A 21,204-nucleotide genomic window follows, 5' to 3' on the forward strand; every position below is an offset into this window, starting at 1 on the left:
ACTTTGAAGTTTCTGGGGGCCCTGGCTTTCATCATTCATTTCTCCAAGTAGCATTTGTGGCCCCTGCTGCGTCCTCAGACAAATGTGAGGTTTAAGTAGGGTGATCATAAAGTCAGTTGTCTAAGCCAGGACCTGTCTTTGGGAGAGGTGCTTCCACTTCCCCAGCAGAGGACCGTGGGCATGTTCCTGGACAGCAGGGGCACAGGTCTGGTCCCCTACCTCCACCCAGCGGGAAGTCAGGGCCCATCAAGGCATGGGGCCCCACACACGGCGTGAGATTAACGGGCGGACACCTGCAGGGAAGTCTTGGAAGGATGGAGAGGCTCTCCTCCGATTTTCTGCCTGCACATGGGGAGGGGATGCCCTCAGGCTGGGCCTGGCCCCGGGGCTCTGGTTGGGGGGGGTGGGGGTCTGGAGCTGGAGAATGGATTTTCCCCCAATGTAAAGCTAATAGGTCTCTGGGATTCTTTGTACCCTTGGTCTGTCCTGCCAGCACTGGACTCCCGCTGTGAGTTACCAGCTCTGTGGAACAAATAGGAAAGGCCAGTTTATTTAGTGAATGTTTCTAGAGCTCCTACTGGGAACAGAGCTCTTGCTGTGGACGTAAGTCCTTGAGCAATTCCCAGCCTGGCAGTGGAGCCTGGCAAGGATTGCCATAGGGGCTTCCCAGGGGGACTTGTCGGACCGATGCTGGTAGGAAGCCTTCCTAGAAGAGAGGCTCTTTGGGCTGGGTCCTGTAGAATGGACAGGATTCGCTAGATGGAGTCCACTTGGTGGTTCTGTGGTGGGGGAAGCATGCCGCAGCTCTCTGGGAGGGCCTCAGGCTCTGAGCGAAGCAATCCCTACCAACACTATCTGGGGGAGACTCGATCAATACAGGGCAGTGATCTCAGCGCGCTCTCAGCCCACTCCTGCTAACTAACCTCTCTAAGTGGGGCGGCTCCCTCAGGAGAATTAGTGGCATCTCCAGGGCAGAGCTGGAAGCCATAATAAGCATATTGATGAATACACTTACATGTTTTGTACCTGCCTCTTTCCTCCTGCTATAGCTGCCTTCCCTTAGAGGTTTCCAGAAAGGCAGGTCAGGTCACTCACCTTCCCTTTCTATAGTAGTACGTGTGTGTGTGTGTGTGGGGGGGGGGGTCAGGTCACTCACCTTCCCTTTCTATAGTAGTACGTGTGTGTGTGTGTGTGTGTGTGTGTGTGTTTTGGAAAGGAGAGACGAGATGTTTCCTTGTTAGTTCAGTGGCTCCCACACCAGACAGCAACAGAAACACCTGAGGGGCTTGTGAACGTGCAGGTTTCTAGATCCCACCCAGTCTGGAAACAAAGGTTCCCAAAGTCTGCTCTCGAAGAGCAGCCCCGTTGGTTCTTACGAGCCACCCAGGTGTGTTCTCAGAGCAGTGGGCCCCCCGGCCAGGCTCCCTGCCAGGAGACACAGCTCTTGTCCACAGACCTCTCCCACATCCTGGCTGAAGTGTCACTCTAGGAAAGGACTCCCCTTGTGCCTCGCAGCCCCCAGGCACGCCCCGTGTCAGCCTCAGACATGTGAAGGGGGCGACCTGTTGTGTGACAGCCCCCTTCCCAGCCCATCGCTTCCCTGCCCATGTGCCCCATCTGCCCACGGTGCTCAGAAGCTCAGGAAGGAAGAGCAGCAAACACTGGGCTCCTTTTCCAGTTCTGTCTGTCTCTGTGGCAGTCCGGGATGCCCCGGACTATGGGAAATGGGCAGGGCATAGGGGAGGGCAGCTGAGGTTCTTGTGTCCCCCAAACCTCGTCTGGCTTGAGGCCACCACAGGCATGGTCTCAGAGACATGGAAAATGCAGGGCACGGAGGAAAGTGCCAGCCGCAGAACCTGGCTTGCTCGCCATCCTTAGGCCTGATCCTTTCCTCCTCACCGCAGCAGACGGAAGCGGACACTGGCACGTCCGGTCAGGGAGGCACACAGAGCACGTCCTTTCTCCTGCTTTTACCTGGTGCCATTGGGGAGCTATTTCTTTTCAAGTAGACTCTGGGTTTCTTGGAACAGGAACCTTGTGTTATTCGTGCTGCTATTTCCCTACATGGCACACAGGGGGGCTCAGTAAACGGGGAACGACCGACTGATGGATGCGTGAGCATCTGGCGCCTGGGTGCCCCTCTGCGTGTCCCCGGGAGTCTCTCAGCGTCCATCTGGGCCTCCCTCTGCGGCCCCCGGAGTGTTCGCCTCCACTGTGAGCCTCTGTGTGTGCCTCCCGCTATGTACGTCCACATGTCGGTGGTCGGTTTCCGCAAGCCTCTCAATTCCACTCGAAGTCCATCCTCCTTTCTGCTGCTGGTCAGCCTCCCTCGCAGGAGAGCAGGGGGCTTGCAGCTTCAGCCCTCAGGTGGAACCTGCACCACAGCCGCTCCAGCAGGGACACGTCATCCTCACCTTCCACTGCCCACCGCACAGACGCTCCACACCTACCGCGTCTGCTGGTGTCCTTGTCGTCTGCAGGCTCAGACCCCCTCAAGGGCCCCGCTTTGCTGACAGGCCAGGCGTTGGAGCCGTGCTGGGGTCAGGGCTCTGTGGTCTCTCACTGGGAGTGGGGCCACAAGGCTGGGCTGAGGAATACACTTGCGGTCTCAAGCCTTCCTCAGCTTTATAAATCCGGGGGGTGAAAGGGCCCTGAGGGGTCTGGGTGCCAGAACCTGCCTACTGAGGAGGAGCGTCCACCAACAAGGCCACTTTCCAGGAAAGCCAGCTCGGCGAGGGACTGCCCACGCTGAAGCAGATGCTCACAAGGCCTGGCTTGGCTGCGAGGAGCAGGTGCCTAACGAGCTTAACTAGTGCGGGACCCACAGAGGGTCGAATGCCTCTGGTGGCATTTCATAGCCAGGGCCTGGGGTGAGGGCATGACTGAGGACCCCAGAGATGAGGGAATGCACGGTCGGTCAGTGCAGGAACCGAGGACGGGCCTTCTCTGAAGAGGGAACAGGCCAAACTGCCTCCTGAGCAAAGGTTCGTGACTCCGATGCTCTGCAGGCCGGGAAACAGGGCTGTGGGGCTAGGAGCCGCATCTGAGGGACCTCTGATGAGCACCAAGCTGCTTGCTCTACAAGCACCCCCCATGATGCTAATGGAAGCAGCCAGTACACCACCTCTGGGCACACAGGGAGGCTTTACAAGACACACAAGAGTTCGTTCTGTGTATCTAGAAAGCACAAAGGCAGGGAGCCCCACTGCCTTCCCGCCGACAGGCAAAGCCGGGGCCCGGCCGCTTGTCACTCAGATGCACCGCCTAGTCATTAACCTCTCCCCGCTCAGCTGCCGGTGGGGTAGTCAAGCCTTTGGCAAGTCAGGTGGTTTTTAGTTCATTTCTTTCAGCCAAATTTAAAGAGGACTTAATCACGTGGTGGCCTGACACATTATTTGGTTGATAGATCACTATGCAGTTTTTGGCATACGTCTCAGAAGGAGGTCAGAGACCCGAGTGACATCTACTTATTTATGTGAAAAAGCTCCTCATTCTTAGCACGTGGAGCTATAAAAATGAAAAAGAAAGAAAAGATGCTAAGTCCTGATTCATTCCAGCAATAAATATTCACCCACAGATTCATGAACAATTAAATTCCTATCCATTCCATTAAGATGGGTTTTCAATAAATTTTCCTTTTGTAAGGCTTTACATTTGCCTTGCAAAAACTTTCAGTGTCTGTGTTATATTAATCAATTGTACCCTATATTTTATATCAAAAGTAGTTGTGATAACTCAATCCAGAAGATGTGTTTAAAAAAACTCTTTACAAATTTTAGTCACAGAAAATTAATTCTATTTCAATTTCTAAATATATTTTGTGGCAGAGAAGTATGATAAGGTGAGCAAGGAAAGACTTTCAACCATAAAAATACTACATTAGTATAAAATTCTATGGGGGAAATGGGATGAAGACAGAAGTTCAAAGAGAAAAGGAACAACGTAAAATTTCCAGCTCCTGAGGAAGAGCTGGTTAGCTTGTTTTTTTCAAACAAAAGAGGCTGGCTATTAAATCACAGCCGTGTTTGGATTCTGAATGATATATTTTAAAGTGTTGCGGCAGTTTTATTTTAAAAGTGTAAATATTTGCTAAAAGCCAGAAATCACCTTTCTCACCAATTTAAAAAAATGTGAAAAAAATATTAGATGGAAACTGAAAAATATGCAAGATGGGATACATAATAAAAAAAAAAATACGTTGTGGGTATTCCTAGAGCAAAAGCCCTTTTGAACCCCGACCTGATGGCTCCAGCCTCCCCTCCTCCACTCCCACCCTCTCCTGGAACTTCTTCATGGTGTTGTTCACAAATACTGTGGGGTCTTGTCTACACTTGCCTCCGGATTTTAGAACATTTTCGGATGGGCTGTGGCGTGCTGGGCGAGCTGCACCCCTCCTCTGTGCTGAATTGCACTGCCCTCGGTAGGAAAGGAGGGCTAGAGACTGTCTTGGGGGAGTAAGGGACAGACCTGCAGACACACAGGTCAGAGAGGAGAACCAGCCCTGCACCGGGGCCATGGGCTCTGCAAACGAGAGAGGATCCAGCCCCCCATCCTTGGCCACGGCACCCCTTCGTATGTCTGGTTGACTTGACCTAAGGGGAAGCCGTTTCCACAGAGGCATGGTTTATTTCACAGAGAGCTGAGATGTTTCTGAAGGGGAGGCTGAAATGAAGCCCGGTCTGTGGTGGGAGCTGGGAGATTCGTTCTAGTCACCAAAGACCTAATTGCTTTCTTTCTCCTTGTCCCCGGCCACCATGCTTCTCCTCCTCGTTTCATCTGCACTATGTGTCTGGTTGCCCTAACTGTGTCTTCCTTCCCCACGTGTCCCTCCCCAAGGCTCTGAGTCTGTGGACTAGGCCGAGAAGAGGTGTCCCGGGACAGGAAGCAGCATCCTTCCTAGGACCCCAGAGATGGCTGGGGAGGGGCAGAGAGACGGCCTGCTCTGGGCTGGGGTCTACGTGAGAGCCCCTGGGAGGAAGCCAAACTAATTCTTTGCTTCCAGTTGCTGTGAGGGCAGCCCTGAGCAAGGAAGCAGAAGGCCGGGAGCAGGGAGCAAGGCCGAATGTCACCCTGCTGTTGGTGGGACGGCCCTCACAGGGAGGGGAGCCCCTACTGTGCCACGAACGAGCTGTGTGACTCGGGCAGGCCCTTCCTGGCGCTGGGCCTCAGTTTCCCCGCCTGTGAATGGGGCTACAGTGAGGATGCAGGGAGAGAGGCTGGTGTGGGCAGATGCCTGAAGACATGTGACCCGCTCTTCTTGGGGGGTGGCCCCTGTGCCATCCCTCTGCACTGAGACTTTGGGCCTAGTGGGCCTGGCTCCTAAGAGCCTCTCGCACAGCCTGCTGCCGCACGCCTCTCTCCAGCCAGCAGGGCGGGCCAGCTGACGTCTCCCCTCCCTTCTGCCCCCACCAGGGCCCGAGCGGCGAGGTGGCAAAGTGAACCCAGAGATAGGCGCCCCAGGAGGATAGGGAAGCTGTCCTGCTGGTGGAGTGATGAGCAAGCGGGGTGATGGAGGGGTCACAGGGCGGCCGTCTGCTTGATGCTGTGGAAGCTGATCCGTGTGGGCGACGTGGGGATGGACATGGCCCGGGCCCCGGGCACTCGGAGGGAGTGATGGTCCTGCCAACGGTGCCACCTCTTCCTCACGGCCGAGCGCACCTGCGGGGGAGGCAGAGGCTCAGCGGGGCCTGCGGGGGGCCAGTCCTGGGAACTGGGAGGCTTCTCCTCTGCTCCCTGCCCCTTGCAGGGCCCTTGAAGGGAGGCTGGGGTGCCCTCCCGACCACCACACTCACACCCAGGGAGCGACTGGCTGGTTCCAAAAGCAGGTCCTTCCCCTGAAGCCGTTAGCCCCAGAAGCTCCTGCCGTCGGTCCTCATTCCTCTCCTGGAGAAGCTCCCTGCTGACCCTTCCTTGGGACACACTGCCTTCCCTGCCCCATCCCTCTGCCACCTCCTCTTTACGGTGGGACCCAAGCAGCAGGTTCACACATCTGCCTCTCGCTCTCCTGGGCACCTGCTGAGCTGCGCGCTCTTCTCGCGTACTTGGCATCCCTCTCCCTCCTGAAAGCCCTTCCTCCAGCCCCCTCCAGCCCCCTCCACCAGCTGACGGACCCTGCCTCACTGGCCATAGCATGTGCTGCTGAGATGGAAAACTAACAGTTCTAGTCATTTCAGAACCTGATCGTTGCCGGTGCCATATTATTCTCATTCGTTTTGCAACTAAAGTTTTCTGCAAAACGGCTTGTGTTCCCCATATGCTAGGCTAGCATGTGGCTGACCAGAATAAATGCCCCAGAGGCACTGTGTGTTTGCTTTAGCAGCTTTCTCTCCCTGCCCTCCAGCCCCGGCCAGGCTTCACTGTCAGACTTGCCCATGTGAGGTCTGCTTTGATTGCCAGAGACCTAGGTGTGCAGAGACCGCCCCCCCCCCCCGACTGTCACCCTCTGCATAGGCAGGGGAAGGGCCTCAGGATGGCGTTGGCGTTCCTCTTGAGTGTTCGGAAGCTCTCGGGACCTGGGGCTGTGTCTACTCTTTGCCCCATAGCCCACTGTGTGTCCTCACCCACCACAGGCCGGTGTGAGCCTCTCTCCCAAGCTGCTTATGCTGAGATTCTGGGCTCTGTGAGCTAAGCAGACTGTCCCCGGTGCCTCGTTCCCTGGCATTGGCCCCAAGGCGTGTGGTCTGCTCTGTGGTGGGGGAATGTGCTGGTGTCTTTCCTGCTCCCTGCGTCCATCAAGGCCTGGGTGCTCAGCTCGCACCTGGCCCGCTCCTGGAATGCCTTCGCCTGTTACCCGCTGTGCCCTGGCTCCTCCTTCCAGGAGACCCTGCAGCCTGGGCTCCCTGACCAGCCAGCCCTCCAAGTGCCTTTGTGAAGTGCCGGCCTATTGTTTCCGGCCTGCACAGGTGACCTCCTAAGCTGGTTCGAGACGCTCGGGCAGGACTCCTGTTTCCCAAAGCTGGGTGTGGTTCCTCCGGCCTTCCCCTCCCCTGTCCAGGGCAGAGCTGAGCAGAGCCAGGGACCCTCCGCTGGGCTGGGAACTGAGGACGGCCCTGGAGCCTGGTCTCATACCTCTCCATTGAAGAAGCAGTAGAAGACAGACACAAAGAAACCCTGGAAAGGAAGGAGGGAAGGGTCAGTGACCTGCTTGGGGAGCCACTCTGCAGGGATGGCTGGGAATACCTGGGCCCGGGACCCCAGAGCTGGAGGGGAGCCCACCCCTCATGGTGCGGGTGTACTGGGGCCCACGGGAAGCGACAGGCTGTCAGGAATCCTCAGAACAGGTGCTGGGCCACCAGGAGGTGCAGGCTAGTGTGATCAAGAGCCAGTCAGGGGGTGAGCCCGCCTGACCCCTGGGGTGGGGGTGGTGCCAGGGCCCGGGGCTGGGGTTCAGTGTATGCATGCACTTATGTTTCAGTGTGAACCATGTCCCGTGTGAGGTCTCTGTGAGGACACTGGTGCCCCATCTTGTCCCACAGCCCACCTGGAAGGATTGCAGGAAGGAGTTGAAATAGATGAACACAATCTGCGACAGGTCGTCCTCCCCAGGGTTGACAAAGAAGAGCATGTAGGTGATGCCCAGGAGGGGCAGCAGGACCAGGGTGGCCTTTACCGCCTTCCTGGGAAGTGAGAGGGTGACAAGACTGGTCTGAGCCCACACTGCAGGCAGGGTCCCACTCAGGGGCCATTTCTTCTGGGGCCCCGAGCAAGCTCGCTGGCTGAGGACTAGGAGGATTTGGAGGGCCCTGCCCGGATGCCCTCCTCGTCTCTGTCCTCTGGGGGTTAAGGCACCCATCATCCACCTGTACTGGATCATCTCCGATGTGGTGGATGCTCGCAGTTTTGTCATGAGGATCCTGACGATGTTGAAAAGAAATACAAAATTGACCTGGAGGGAGGGAAGGCGAAGAAAGAAGGACCGTGAGATGGGGAATGAACCGAGAGGCAGCCACTTCCCCCTATAACCCACTGAACCCCACGTCCCATGCACACATACGTCCTACCCGTCGCCCCAGCCCCTGCCTGCGGTCCCAAGGCCTATGCTTCTCCCTCACCAGGACGGGCAGAAGTCCCCGTCCCCTGAAGGCTCCACGGCCCGCTTCTCCACCTTCAGACCCGAGGGGGGAAAGGAGCCTTGGAGGCAGTGACCAAGGACACAAAGGCCACTTCTCCTGAGGCATGGCTCCTCAGAAAGTCCCCCACCCCCCTGCCCCACTCGGGGATGCCACAGGTGAAGCCGCCCAGGACTCCACCCCAGTCCCTTGCCCTGTCTGCTGCAGGGCGCCCCCTTGTCGACTGAGGGTTCCCCTGAGGCCCTGCTACCCTGGGGGAGTGGACCTGGCCAGAGGGAGTGACTGATCTCTCACCAGCCCTCCCTTGCACCCAGGAAAATGCTTCCCAGGCACGTCTGAGGCCATGAAGATGAATGGGCTGCTGGGCTGCTGGGCTGGCTCCAAGGCTCCTGGAAGGGCCTCATTTATCTTCCTTTTGAGTCTTTTCTCGGCATCAGAGCCGATGCATCCAGTCTCTTCCCAGGACTGGCCTGCGGGGCCGCCCGAGGCATGCTCGTGCTGTGGATGGTCTCTGTGGGCCTGCCAGTGTCTCGTCCATCCGCACTGGCTTGTCTGTGTGGCTGTGCGCTGCCCTCCAAATGCTTCAGGGTGGGGGGGGGTCTGTTCTCTGTGCTTGTGTGAGCGTGTTCACATGAGAGCCTGTGGATCTGGGGACGTGGGCATGCTGGCGTTTCTCTCCATCCATCTCCAAACGTGAGCAGACAGGAAAGTGAGATTCCCTTTCTTTCAAATCTCTCCCAAGGAAGTGCCCATGGGTCAGAGGGCGTCTGCTGGCTCAGGCATATGCACCGTGTGAGTACATGTGTGTGCACGCGCACACACACACACACACACACACACACACACACACGTTCCACCCGAGGCTCTGTCCCAAGAATCCGTCACTTCTTAAGCCCTCCTAAGTTCTGGACCCCAGGCTGAGAGTGGGGGGACACTGGCAGACACCAGGGAAGAGAGAGCCCTCTGGCCTCTGCACGACCCCAAAGCTGGAGGAGGATCTGGGGGCCTGGAGGGCTCGGGCTGCTCTTCAACCTCAGCTGGCAGCTCTCACGCCCACGGTGGCATGGCCTGCAGAACCCAGGGTGAGGGGTGGGCGGGAAGCCTTCAGCCAGGGGCCTGCTGCACCCTGCTCCTTAAGGCTCATCTAATTTCTGGCTCCTGGGTTTCTGGTATATTCCCTTGGATCACAAGGTCAATCTTAATTTAGATCAATCTTAATTTTCTTGTACAAGTGGTACAAAAGACTTGACCTTTTCTGATTCTTTCTGACTTCTGTGACAGTAGAGCCTGTTGGAATCAAAATATATTCTGATTTCTGGCACATTCCCTGCATTCAATCTATTTACCCATCATCCATCAACCCACTAACCAATTCATTCAATTATCCATCCATCCATCCATCCATCCATCCATCCATCCATCCATCCATCCAAATACCTACTCAACAATCCATTCATCAGTTTATCTACTCCTCCCCCACCCCATGCTTCCATTCCGTCAATAAGCTGCAGAGCACTTCCCGGCTGAGGGTCCTGTTCCATGTGCTGAGGCAAGAGCAGGGACAGGGTCTGGTGCCGAGGAGCTGGGATACAAGCCTTGTCCCCCCTACTCATGTGAGGCAGGCAGTCAGTGATGCTGCCCCCACTCCATCTCTGCCTGGGCCTGGGAAGTCTGAAAGTCACTCTTTCCTTGTCCCCAGCCACCCCCTTCACAGCATCTTCTCCACCTCACCCCACCACAGGTGTCTTCCCTCCTTCTCCAGGGAGCCTCGGGGCCCCAGCCCACACAGAGCTCTCCACTCTTGGACCTCCCACTTCCACCAACCCCAAATCCGAGTCCTTCAGTGAGCGCTGGCTATTATTGTACCCTAGCCTTGTCCAGTCTAGTTTCTTTCACTCACTCACTCATTCATTCGTTCGTTCATTCATTCAGTGAGTTAACTTGCCATGTGTTAGGTCCCTGCTCCCAGAAGTTTTGTGGCCGGGCAGAAAGGGGTCAGAAAGGCCTAGAGAAATGGTCCTTGAGCTGGGGGCTGAAGGATGGTGGGGGACTGTGTTCCAGGGGAGAAAGCCCTGGGGCGGAGGAGATAGGCCAGTTGGCAGCTACTGTGGCTAAGGTGAGCCCAAGCATTGAAATCTACCCCCTTCTAGAATAGCAGCTGCAGGGCCCTCCCAGCCCAGAATGTTCCTAGGGCAGCCTGCATGGCAGGGGCTCTGAGCATGCAGAGGGGAGAGGGTTTGAGGTGAAAGGGTAAGGCCAGACCCCCTGGAGAAGCTCCCCTGGAGAAGTCTAGCTTCGCTCCTGCCCCGTGTTTCCTGGAGCTCTGATGCCGGCAGCTCCCACTGGCACGGTCGCTCCTAAGGAGGCTCTGTGGGAGGGGCGCCCCTGCCTGGTCAGAGCCCCAGCCTGGCAGGTGGTGGTGCGTGTCAGGCCCAGACTGGGGATCTGGGTATTATGGTGGCTACGGGGACAGACAAGGGAGGCTTAGTGCTCCCTAACATGGCCCAGGACACACACCATTCCAGGTTTTGTTCCAAGCACTTCATGGCTACTCCTCCAGCAGCTGACTTTATGCGGTAGGTGTGATCATTATTCCCATTTTACAGATGTACAAACTGAGGTTCGGCTAGGCTCTATGGCTTGCCCACACCACACAGGTAGGAGGCCCTGGTGTCAGGATTTGAAGCGAGCTGGCCTCAGCGTCCGCCTCCTGACCTCTGCGTCATGCTGTTGCTCATGTGGGAGTTCATGAAATCTGGGCCAGATGCAAGGACGCGGAGGGAAGGCACTGGCCACACCACCAGGGAGGGGTGATCGGAGCTCAGGAGCGCACCGCAAGGCCCATCAGCGCTGGAGCCAGACCTGTGGCTCCAGGTACGAGGGGGACAGGCTGGAGGCGGAGCCCCAGGGCTACCATGGGTCCTCCCGGTGACCCCATGAAGCAGGGACTGGCATCGTGGTGTTAGAGGTGAGAAACCAAGGCTCCAAGCGAGGAGGTCCCTCAGGGTCCCAAACCCCAGGGGGCCGTGACCAGGGCTTGTTCCAGGATGCCCCACGGCATAGCGCCTCCCACCAAGGCAGAGAAAGTAAACCGATCCATCTCACCAGTGCAGAGCACCCTGGGTCCTCCCCACCCCTGGAGACCATGAGGGTACTTGCTAAATCTGGTGCTCATGGGAGACCCTCCTCGAACTTCACTGTCGCTTGTGCAGAGGCAAGCAGAGAGGGAGACGGAAAGGGGACTGACGTTTCTGCCTCCTGGGCTCCAGACATGGCTCCCAGCCTCGGAGACAGGCCCTGCTCCCTCCAGGTCTGGGTATGGGGCAGGTTTACTGGGGTGCTGCCAACACAGCTCAGGTCCCGCCTCTCACTGTTCCCCTGCTCTCAGTTTCCCGCACTGCACATCTGCCGGGTCAGTTAAACACGGCCCATCTGTCTGTCCCACGGGCATCTGTGGAGCCCAGTGTTGGCCAGATGGACTTGGGGGTGCCCCCAGAAGCCTGGAGACCCGTCTGGGGCCTAGTCCTCACCAGGTGCCTCAGCTTTCTCCTCCTGTTGGCATGCTCTAGGCAGGTGAAGCCTCAAAGGCCCATGCCCCAAGGACTACTCTGTGCAGGGCCCTGCCTGGGCCGCAGAGGAAGCCCAGACAACGCGCATCCCTGCCTGGCACCCGGGCCCCGGGCACCACGGTTCTCCAACTCCAGTGTACACATCCAAGGTACCCGGGACCCTTCGTCCAAATGCAGATCTTGGGCTCACCCCAGATGTTCCCAGGGGCAGGTGGGGGGCCTGGAATTCGCATGTGGAACCGGGGCTGCTGGGGCATTGCTGGGAGGCACACAGAACGAGGAGACTTTAGTCAGACAGACCCAATGCTCCGTGCCCCGTGGGAGCCCAGCCGGGGGTCCCTGCAGTTGCCGGGGACACTTCTCAGCCTCAGGCTTCCTCTGGCGCCAGGGGAGCTCAGCCTCACAACAGAGGGACCTGGAAATATGCAGGGTTCATGTCCTGGGGGGCAACCTCCGCTGATGAGGCAGGACGTGTGCGGAGAAGTGATCCAGCTTCCGAGCCTTCAGCAGGGGGCTATTCTGACACTCTTCCACGTGGTTGTGCCTATGGAAGCCGGCTCATCACCTCACCCGGGCTTCCTCCCCGCCTTGTCTTCCACTCCCACCCCTCACGGTGCTTCCTGGGACCACCTTCCAAGTGAACGCCTGGCACCAAGTTCTTGTCACATGGCTCTAATTCTGGCACTCGCGTGGCCTTGGGCAAGTTGCTTCATTAACCTCCCTGAGTTTCTGCGTCCTCACCAGTCCAAAAGGGACACCACAGAGCCTGTCTCAGAAGGTCGATGCGGGTAAAAATACTCATGGAGAGCCCCGAGCCCCGTGCCTGGTCCAGAGCGGGACCCAGTAAGTGCCACATGCTTTTCCCATGACAACACAGTCACAACAGCTTCCTGCAAACCGAACCAGCCAATTCACTTCCTGGAACCCAGAAATAAGCTCAGTCATGTCTTTCAGCAGCAGAAATGCAGCCATGAATCAGGGGAGGGCAGGGGTGGCGGGCTACTGAGCATGTATGAAACCAGAGGACAGGCAGGGGGTGGGTAACCGGCCCCTGCGTCTCAGCTCAGCTAGCTCCTAGTGGTGACTTGGGGCAGGCAGTTTCATCTCAACTTCCTCAGCTGTAATATGGGGATCATAATTCCTATTTCCAGGCACAGACGATGTGAGATTTGGAAGTTATGAAGATGGAGCTGTTGGACAGGCTCGGCGCGGAACCTGGAAGCCCCATAAGTGCAATAGCTGGGTGTGGGGGGTGGGCTAGGCCCAAAGGGAGACGCAAAGGGCTCTTGGGCCAAGTGGTGCGGGTGGAAGCAGAGAAAGGGGCAGGGAGGAACAGGCAGGCAGTGGGGGCTGACACGGAGCCCTCCATGCCCGTCTCCCTTTCTCTGTTCGTCTCCTCACGCTGCCCAGCATCCTTGCAGCCAGGGGCTCTCTCCCCACTATTGCTGAAGCCCCACCCGGGCCAGCCTTCTTGGCGGGGTCCCAGATTCATGAAAAGCCTTAATCTTTCCAGGATGGGCTCTCAGCAGTAGCCTGGGAGGGGACGGCTCTCAAGGGGTTTCCGTTCACACTGAGGGTGGCGACCAGTGACACATTGCAGCTGGGACTCCAAGGTCACTCCTGGCCGCCCCCCCCCACCCCCCGCTGACAAGGACTGGCTTCTGCCTCTGAGATAAGGTGGAATTTCCGAATTTCCTGCAGTGGGTAGAAAACCTCCCTAAGTCATCTCCAGTTCATATACATCAAGGGCACTCCAAAGATGGGGAACAAATGAATCCCAGATGAAGTCACTAAAAGGAGGAGTCAGGAAATGAAAGAGATAACAGTAATTGTCTCCAAGGTAGACCACAGAACCCCCATTAGGCACCTGCTGTGTGCAAGGGTAGGATGGCGCTCTCTCTCTCTCTCTCTCTCTCTCTCTCTCATGTATCCCACAAGAAGTGTGTGGCCCTTTAAGGAAGCTGGTGCGTATAGAAGCCTGAAATTACCAAGCCTGAAATAAATCTTACGTAAATGCCAATTTCTTATGGGGCTTTTTTGCATGTCTCTCTTTTTTAAAATGTATGATATATAATGGGTTCATTTTTGCCGAATGCAGCCTCTACCTTAATTAAAGCTCGTTGTGGATTAAAGACGTGGTGGCAATTATACCTTAAACGCGAATACATTTGGCAAAGAGCAGGGAGCTGGACAAGGAACAATTGCTCATTAGGCTTCATTCTGGTACCACCGCTCCAGGCTGGGGGCGGTGGGCTGGGCCTCAGAGGGGGTCGCTGGGGGCAGAGGGGCATGTAGGTCTGAGCTGAATAGAAGTCCGCACACCCTTCTCTTGCCATCAGCGGCCCCCTCGCCTGGCTGTCTCAGTACCTGGCAAGGGGATGTCAGATGTGGGGGGCACTAGAAATCTGCCAGTCAGACCCATTCTCTGCCCAGAGGAAGAACCCGAGGGCCAGAGTTGAAGGGGCCGCAGCAGGACATGGAGCATGGAGTAAGGATAGTGGGAGGGGGCTGCCAGGGAGTGGGGTGGTGTGTACAGAGGGGGTGCAAGGGGCCATATTCTTCCCCAGCAACCCTGGTGGGTGGGTCCTCTGCGTCGTCCCCATGCCCAGCCCTCTCTGGGCCCCCACTGAGGACCTACCAAGAGCACAAGGATGCTGGGGCCTTGATAAATATAGTCCACCAGGTCGCCGGGCTCCTTGCCAAACCAGCACCTGCAAAGATGGGGTGGTTGTGAGCGGCCTGCCGAGCCACGGTCTGGCCACCACAGTAGACTTGGGCCCAGGGTTCTCTGGCTTGACCCTTCCCGAGACCCAATCTCTAGGGCTGTGCCTTCCCAAAATGCCTGGGCGGACGGCCCTGGCCCCTCTGACCATCCCAGCTGCACCCCTGGGGCTGCCTTTTGCCCTCCATGGAGGGTCTGGTCTCCCCAGCTGGACTGAGGGCAGGCCCTGGGTCTCCCCACACCTCCCTCCTCACTCCCCTACCCTATGCCAGACTGTGGCACCCAGGGCTGGGCAGGCAGGAGGTTCACGAATGAAGGGACAGCTGGGCTCCCCCTTGCTGGCCCAGGGCCCAAGCACCCTATAGCACCCGTTCCTGCATTGCTCGGGACCTGCCGTCCCGCACGCCAGGCACTCAGCCGCACAAAGCAGCAGCTGTAGAGGTGGGAGTCTTCTCCAGCCCTGGACCCCGGCCTTTCTCTGAGCTGAGGCCTCATTCACCCGGTGAAGGGGGCCTGCTGCTACTGGAGGCCTGGTTATTCTCTGGGGATGCGGGTGGGTGTAGAAGCTTCAGAGTCCAAGGGAAGGGGTGGGGCCAGGACGCAGTCTGGCTCCGTCAACCACTCCTACTAGACCTCAGGAAGGGCCACATGGACTTTGGGAAATTCTGACTGTGTCCTCTGAAACTTTAGAGGTCATCCAGTGCACACTGCCTTAGACAGGAATCTCCCCTGGTGCCACCTCCCAGCACTGGGGTTTCTGGTCTTTGCTTGAACACCCCCTTTGACAGGAAGCTCACTACGTTTCACGGCACCCCAGTTCTGCCCCTGCCCCCAAATCTTACCTGCTCTCTCCAGCCTCGGAGACCCCTTGGAGATTTGTATCCAGAGACTGACACTCCCTTGTCCCCTCTAGTTTTAACTTGGGGCACCCAGCTTCCCAGCTACTGCTTGGCTGAGCCATGGCCAGAATTGCCATCATCTGGGTGTGGCTTAGATATCAACATCTCTGGTGCAGGGAGGGTGGCAGGATGGGACAATGTACCCCAGGCAGGGACTGCGATGCCAGAATAAAACAAGTGCCCACTTCTCTGGCCCACGGGTCTGTGAAAGGCGCATTGACACAGCCTTGGATGTGCTCTAGACTGACAGCCTCCAGCACTTGACCTCCTCTATATACCCTGGGCCAGACCTGCCACTCCGAGGAGGAGGCCTTACCGAAGGCCAAAGGGGTCATGCATTAGGGCACTTAAAAGACCCATGATTCCTAACTCATGACACCTACCACACGAGTATCCCTGGGTGCCAGGCATATCTTCTCAATATAGGGACAATGGGAAAGTAAATCTGTCCTGGTAGGGCTCCAATTCCTGCCCCAAGGCCTGTCTGGAGCCCTTGCCTGACCTTTCCTGACACCCCTCTGACCCCTGCAGGTGGCCGGTCCTACTTACAGTTCATTTTCATAGTAGAGTTTGCCAATGGCCCAGGCAACGATGATGGGACAGGGGATGCCTGAAAGAAAGACAGACATAGGCTACAGTGGAGAGACAGATGGTCAAGGGCCCTCTTGTAGAACACAGGGTGAGGGGACCACAAGGGGCCTGGGACCAATCATCCAACTGCAGGCCATCCGTGGCCCCATCCTGAACCCCGCTTCCCCCTCTCTCAGCAACCTCTCTAAGTGGGTCAGACAGATGAGGTGACAGCATGATTTTTCTGAGATTGTTCGATAGAGAAGTGGAGCTGGCCAGCTTGTCTTCCGAAACCAGAGACAAACACCTTTGGATTGGTCTTCCCAGGCAAGGAGAGGAGAGCTATTTGTAAAATGTGCTGTTGGAGGGACTGCTCGCTTCTTCCTCACCAGCAATGGAAGGGAGGGGCTGCATCCTCGGCCTGTCCTGGGGACGGCAGGCAGGGCTGTGCACCTGTCCTTGGACCCAAGATGAAAGGAGGTGACCTCGTAAGCACTGCCCCTCCCCACCAGGCCCCGCGGCCCCCAGGGACCCTCACACCATCCGATGAAGAGGAAGAGCCCCTTGCGCAGGTGCTCGGTGGAGTAGGTCATGACGATGGCCGTGTGCAGGTAGCAGCCCTCGACAAACATCCAGAAGAAGTTGGTCACCACGAAGTAGTTGAAGATGGTGGTGACGCAGCGGCACCAGACCTGCACGGGGCAGGTGGCAGTCAGGGGCTGCCTGGGGCCAGGGCCCCAGTGCATGGCGCGGGCACCCGCCAGGAGTCGCCTTGTGGCATGCGTTCAAGACCCTCCAATCTCACTCTGGGAAGCTTCATGTTCCACCCAATTCTCTCTCGCTGTTTGGGATGAAGTTAAGACGCCAGCCTGCACCGGTGCCTTCTTTGGCTTCTCCCCCAGCACTTTCTAATCTCCCTTTTTCATAAAGAAAGAGGGAGTCTGGCCCTGAGCTTTCTGCGGACAGAGGCTAGGACTGAACAACACTGTTGTGTTTTCATGGTCAGTTTTTTGAGAGTCACCTTCGGTCCACAGCAAGGTTTCCATTTAGGGATGAAATGGGAAATTTCACAAAGAAAAAAAGGAGTGAGTCAATTAAAAGCAAGTTGTTATATAAATAATAGTGCAGGGGTTATGAAGGTGAGGTGCAGCCATCGAGGTGATTCTCCAAAATCTCTGGTTTGGGCAGATTCTGGGCTTAGAACGATCACTGCTGGCTCTGGGTGGAGCCTCACCATCTCCGGGGCAGGTTGCCATACCCCACTGAACCCCACTGTGACATGAGAAACTACTAATGGCGTCTTACAGGGCGGCTAGAGAGGCAGGCTGGCTAAGGCAGGTACCAAGAAATGAGGGTTGTTGCCATTTGCCTTTGTCCCTGTCCCTTTGAACAGAGCTACCCTCCCAAGTACCCTGCAGAGGGGAGATGGGGGTGCAGGCAGAGTAAAAGCCTGTCTAGGGCTGCAGCGAGCCATGGCCAGCTCTCAGGCCTCCTGACCTGGCCACCGCTCCCCAGGCTTCGTCCCCAGGGTACTCTCAGAGCCGAGGTTGGGATCTGGGGGACGGTGGTCAGGGGAGCCCTGTGATGGGTGTTCTCTGTCCCGCAGACAGCGCATCCCTTCTCTGTCCGGCGCTGACGGCTCCGGCTGTCAGTTGGGTCCTGTGCTCAGCTGGTCTCTGCCTCTGTGGCTTTCCCCCAGGGTCCCAGCCCTGATCTCGGGCCCCACGAGGTTGTCTGTCTTCTCTTCTCAAAAAGGCCTGCTGAGGTGGGAAGCTCCTCCCAACCCTGCTTTTTTTCCAAGTTAAGCAACATTTTATCAGTTCAAGCTAATATGGGGCTGCAGGGCCCCCCAAACTGGATTGGACTCAGTGAGTGCCGAGGCAGGGCTTAATGGGGGGCCAAGTTAAGGGTCAAACCAGACTGGGTTTCTGCTCAGGTCCACCCTTCAAAGAAAATGTATTGAGGAGTCTCTAATGGTGTGCCACAGGACTCTGTGCTTGGCCTCGTTAGTCTCGGGTTTTGCAGTGACTTGGACATAGTACCACAGCAGTTGACACAGCTCTAGGGTGGATAGCTGACACGTGGGGTGGCCTGGTCAAGATCCTGCTGGCTTAGATGTGGAGGCATCATTACAGTGTCACCTAACCTCCCTGAGCCTCAGTTTCCAGGTCTGTATAATGGGGAAAATAATCCCCACAGGGCTCTCATTGGAATTGAGATAAAGCCCAACGGAGCTTAGTTCCAGCCTCTTCTTCTCTAAGGGGTCTTTGGGAGGTCCTGGATTCAGAAGATGGAGAGTGGAACAGACCAAACCAGTCCAGTTTGCTGTCTGTGCTGCTCCCAAGACCCAGGCCTGGCAGCAGCCCCTGCCCCACCCCTACCCAGCCTGACTCTGGGCCCAGCTCGGGAGGGACAATGATTGGGGGAGAGATGAGCTCAGGCTCGGGTCTACACCTGAGGACTGGGCAAGAGAGGTTGGTGCCCCCAGAGCCCGGAGCCCCCCAGCCCCAAGCCTCGGCCTGGTGACCTCATTGCTCTCGTGCACTTCGTGGTCGATGAGCTGCAGCAGGAACCACATGACATTGCGCAGGATAAAGGTGGTGATCAGATTCCAGTGAATCACGATCCGCAGACAGCGGATACTCCTGTGGGAGGCCCAGGTCAGGGATCAGGCAGGATCAGGAGCGAGCTGAGACGGGCTCTGCCTGGGGTCAGGAATCAGCTGGGACTGGGTCCCCCCACCCCGAGGCCAGGTAAGAGACTCAGTCTCGGGTGAAGGCAGGGCTGCACCGCGAGCCACATTCCCCTTCGCGGTGGCCACAGCTGGATCTCTCTGAGCCAGCTCCCCCTTTGCATCGTGCATGCCTGCCAGCGGTCAGTGTCCTGGCAGCCCCCCCAGACCCCTCTGTCCACTGGCTTCAGGGCCCCCCTACCCTGCCAAGTGGAGGCAAGACCGTGTGGGAGGGGTGAACGGGGTGCTGTGGGGGAGGGGCAGGGAAAAGCAGCAGGCCGCGGAGCGGGGACGACTCACCGCAGGGCCAGGAAAAGCAGGAAGGCGGCCACGAGGGCGACCACAGAAATGCAGTGACCCAGGTAGTTGACAATGAGGGCGACGCGGTAGTGCAGGTCGTACTTCCTCTGCTGGACAGACAGACAGACACACAGGCGGATGGAAGCATGGGGCACACGGAGGGTGGGGCTGGGCACTCCAGCTATGGCCACCCTGTGTGTCGTGACCTTGGAGGCAGAAAGTGGCTTCAAGTGTCATCACCACATCTGGCTGCCAGTGCTCACTCCTGTTGGCTGTGGGCAGCTCTTGGTTGAGACAAAGGGCTGCAGTCAGACCCCCCTGGCATGCAGTTTGGGGGCAGCTTTGGACATAACATCTTCTGGGATATGCCAGAGGTGAGGCTGTCTACATTTTCTTGTCTTTTTAATTCCAGACTGGGAGCTGCCACACCTGTGTTTAACCTCAGCTCAGACCCTGGCTGGCTGAGTGACTGAGGGTGAGTTGATTTCTACCTCTGGACCTCAGTTTTGACATCTGTATAATGGAGCCAACCTGCCCTCCTGCCTCAGAAGCAGCAAGCTCTGGGAAGCCTGGAGGGTGCCCTGGGATCAGTCTGTCCCGGATGTGGCAGTGAGGGGGCGCAATGTCTGTAGAGAAGTTAAGAGCAATATTAACGCCGAATAAAAGCGTTTTTATGATCACCACATGCTGGCAATTTCTAAGCAGAGGCAGTGACAAAGTACTCCTTCTTGCCAGGGCAGGCTATCCCCTGACCCCCCGCCCACCGTGGTTTGCCCCTGCTCAGAAAGGCTGTCGGGTGGAGAGGTGAGGCCAGAGGTCTGGCGGGAGCCTCCTTCTTTATGACCCATCCCACTTGCCGCTCCTGTGGCCCTATTGCAGACCGCTTCTGGCTCACATTTTGTAGCATCCCTTTCTCAGGGTAGCTCAATGGTTTTCCTCTGAACCAGGACTTCTTGGGGAAAGTTGCAGCCTTGCTGGGGGCTGTAATGGGTGAATGAGGGGGGGGTGGAGGTGGGATGTGTCATTTTGGGTCAGGAGTGAGGCGTAACTTCAAAGGGGAGGAGGCTGGCACCACACGAAGCCTGGAGCCCAGTTCCAGAGCAAGGGGGCTGCTGAGGTGTGAGCGGGACCCAGATTCCCGTGGGGCCCAGCCTTCCGGAGGCTGTGTTCGTTTCCAGGTGGAGCCATAGAATCAGATGCTAGATGGGGAAACTGAGGCCCAGAGGAGGAGGAAGGAAGTCACATAGCCTGTTAGATGTTGGGACACTGGTCACACCATCATTCCCTTCTTGTGTCACATGCCAGACATGGTTTTGTTCTCTGCTAGCCAGGGCTCTCCCGAAGGTGGGGGTCTGTGTCCCCCTTCTCTCCCGTGGTGTCACTGAGCAGGGGACAGGATGTGGAGGCAGGGGGAAGAAGTGCAAAAATGTGTGGCTGGGCTGCACAAGGACCAGTTCTGTCACCCTCAGGATGCTCTCTGCTCAACCTGAGTCCTGATACCTGTAGAGGGATGAGGGGTGGGGCAGGTGGGGCAGGTGGGGGCCACTCACCTTATCATCCAAAATGGGCTCACACTGTGAGTAGTTGATCCGTGAAGCCCATGTCCCATTCTCCAAGCACTCTCGATAGGCATTCCCTACAAAAGATGCCAACCACCAAGAGGCAGGTCATTCCCCTCCTCAAGAACACTCCCTGGCTCCCGGGTGCCCACAGGATAAGGTTCGTACTTCTCAGCCTCTCTAGGCCAGGAAACACAACACACATCTAAAAGTTCACGGGAAAGTCATTTAGGTGAAAATTGTGCAAAAGGCTTACCAGCTGAAAGGCAGGATAAAACCCATTTTTGATACAATCTTTGACTAGCATCTTGTCTACCTTCTTTAATTTTGTTTGGAACTGAACCTGACTGGGAGCCCTGGGTTGTGGCTGAAGATTTGCTGCTTTCCGCATACCCAAAAATTTCCATTCTTCTCTCATTTTATTTTTATTTATAATTATTATTTTTTGAAGATTTTGTTTATTTGACAGAGAGAGAGAGAGAGAAAGCAGGAGAGCACAAGCAGGGGGAGCAGGCAGAGGGAGAAGCAGGCTCTCCGCCGAGCAGGGAGCCCAGTGCGGGGCTCGATCTCAGGTCCCTGGGATCATGACCTGAGCCGAAGGCAGCCACTCCACTGACTGAGCCCCCCAGGCGCCCATCTTCTCTCACTTTATACGTACAAGATTAGTACTTTTTCCCAGCAGCAGTTCTGTTTTAATACCAGCTATGCTTCACAGAGTGGCGTTCACCACAGACCGGACCGTCTTGCAACCGCTTTAGCTACGCCCGTCCATTCAATCCTCCCAG

General features: G+C 56.9%; 1 protein-coding gene across 2 annotated transcripts in view; it reads right to left on the reverse strand.

Moving 5' to 3' along the window:
• Positions 1 to 4,049: 4,049 nt before the first annotated feature.
• CRHR2 (corticotropin releasing hormone receptor 2) overlaps positions 4,050 to 21,204 on the reverse strand; it is a 46,157-nt gene continuing 29,002 nt past the window's right edge. The window contains exons 4-13 of one of the 2 annotated variants that reach the window (XM_027574649.1): positions 20,411 to 20,496; positions 18,861 to 18,967; positions 18,357 to 18,474; positions 16,368 to 16,521; positions 15,809 to 15,869; positions 14,277 to 14,349; positions 7,800 to 7,885; positions 7,481 to 7,616; positions 7,069 to 7,110; positions 4,050 to 5,658 (exon numbers count right to left, since the gene is read on the reverse strand). In XM_027574649.1, the coding sequence (XP_027430450.1) occupies positions 5,518 to 5,658; positions 7,069 to 7,110; positions 7,481 to 7,616; positions 7,800 to 7,885; positions 14,277 to 14,349; positions 15,809 to 15,869; positions 16,368 to 16,521; positions 18,357 to 18,474; positions 18,861 to 18,967; positions 20,411 to 20,496 (1,004 nt within the window). In that variant the 3' untranslated portion in view covers positions 4,050 to 5,517. Of the gene's footprint in view, positions 5,659 to 7,068; positions 7,111 to 7,480; positions 7,617 to 7,799; positions 7,886 to 14,276; positions 14,350 to 15,808; positions 15,870 to 16,367; positions 16,522 to 18,356; positions 18,475 to 18,860; positions 18,971 to 20,410; positions 20,497 to 21,204 lie in introns of both variants that reach the window. The other variant, XM_027574648.1, reaches the window with a different exon arrangement.

This window comes from Zalophus californianus, chromosome 12 (assembly GCF_009762305.2).
Source record: "Zalophus californianus isolate mZalCal1 chromosome 12, mZalCal1.pri.v2, whole genome shotgun sequence".
In the NCBI taxonomy this organism is placed as follows: Eukaryota; Metazoa; Chordata; class Mammalia; order Carnivora; family Otariidae; genus Zalophus; species Zalophus californianus.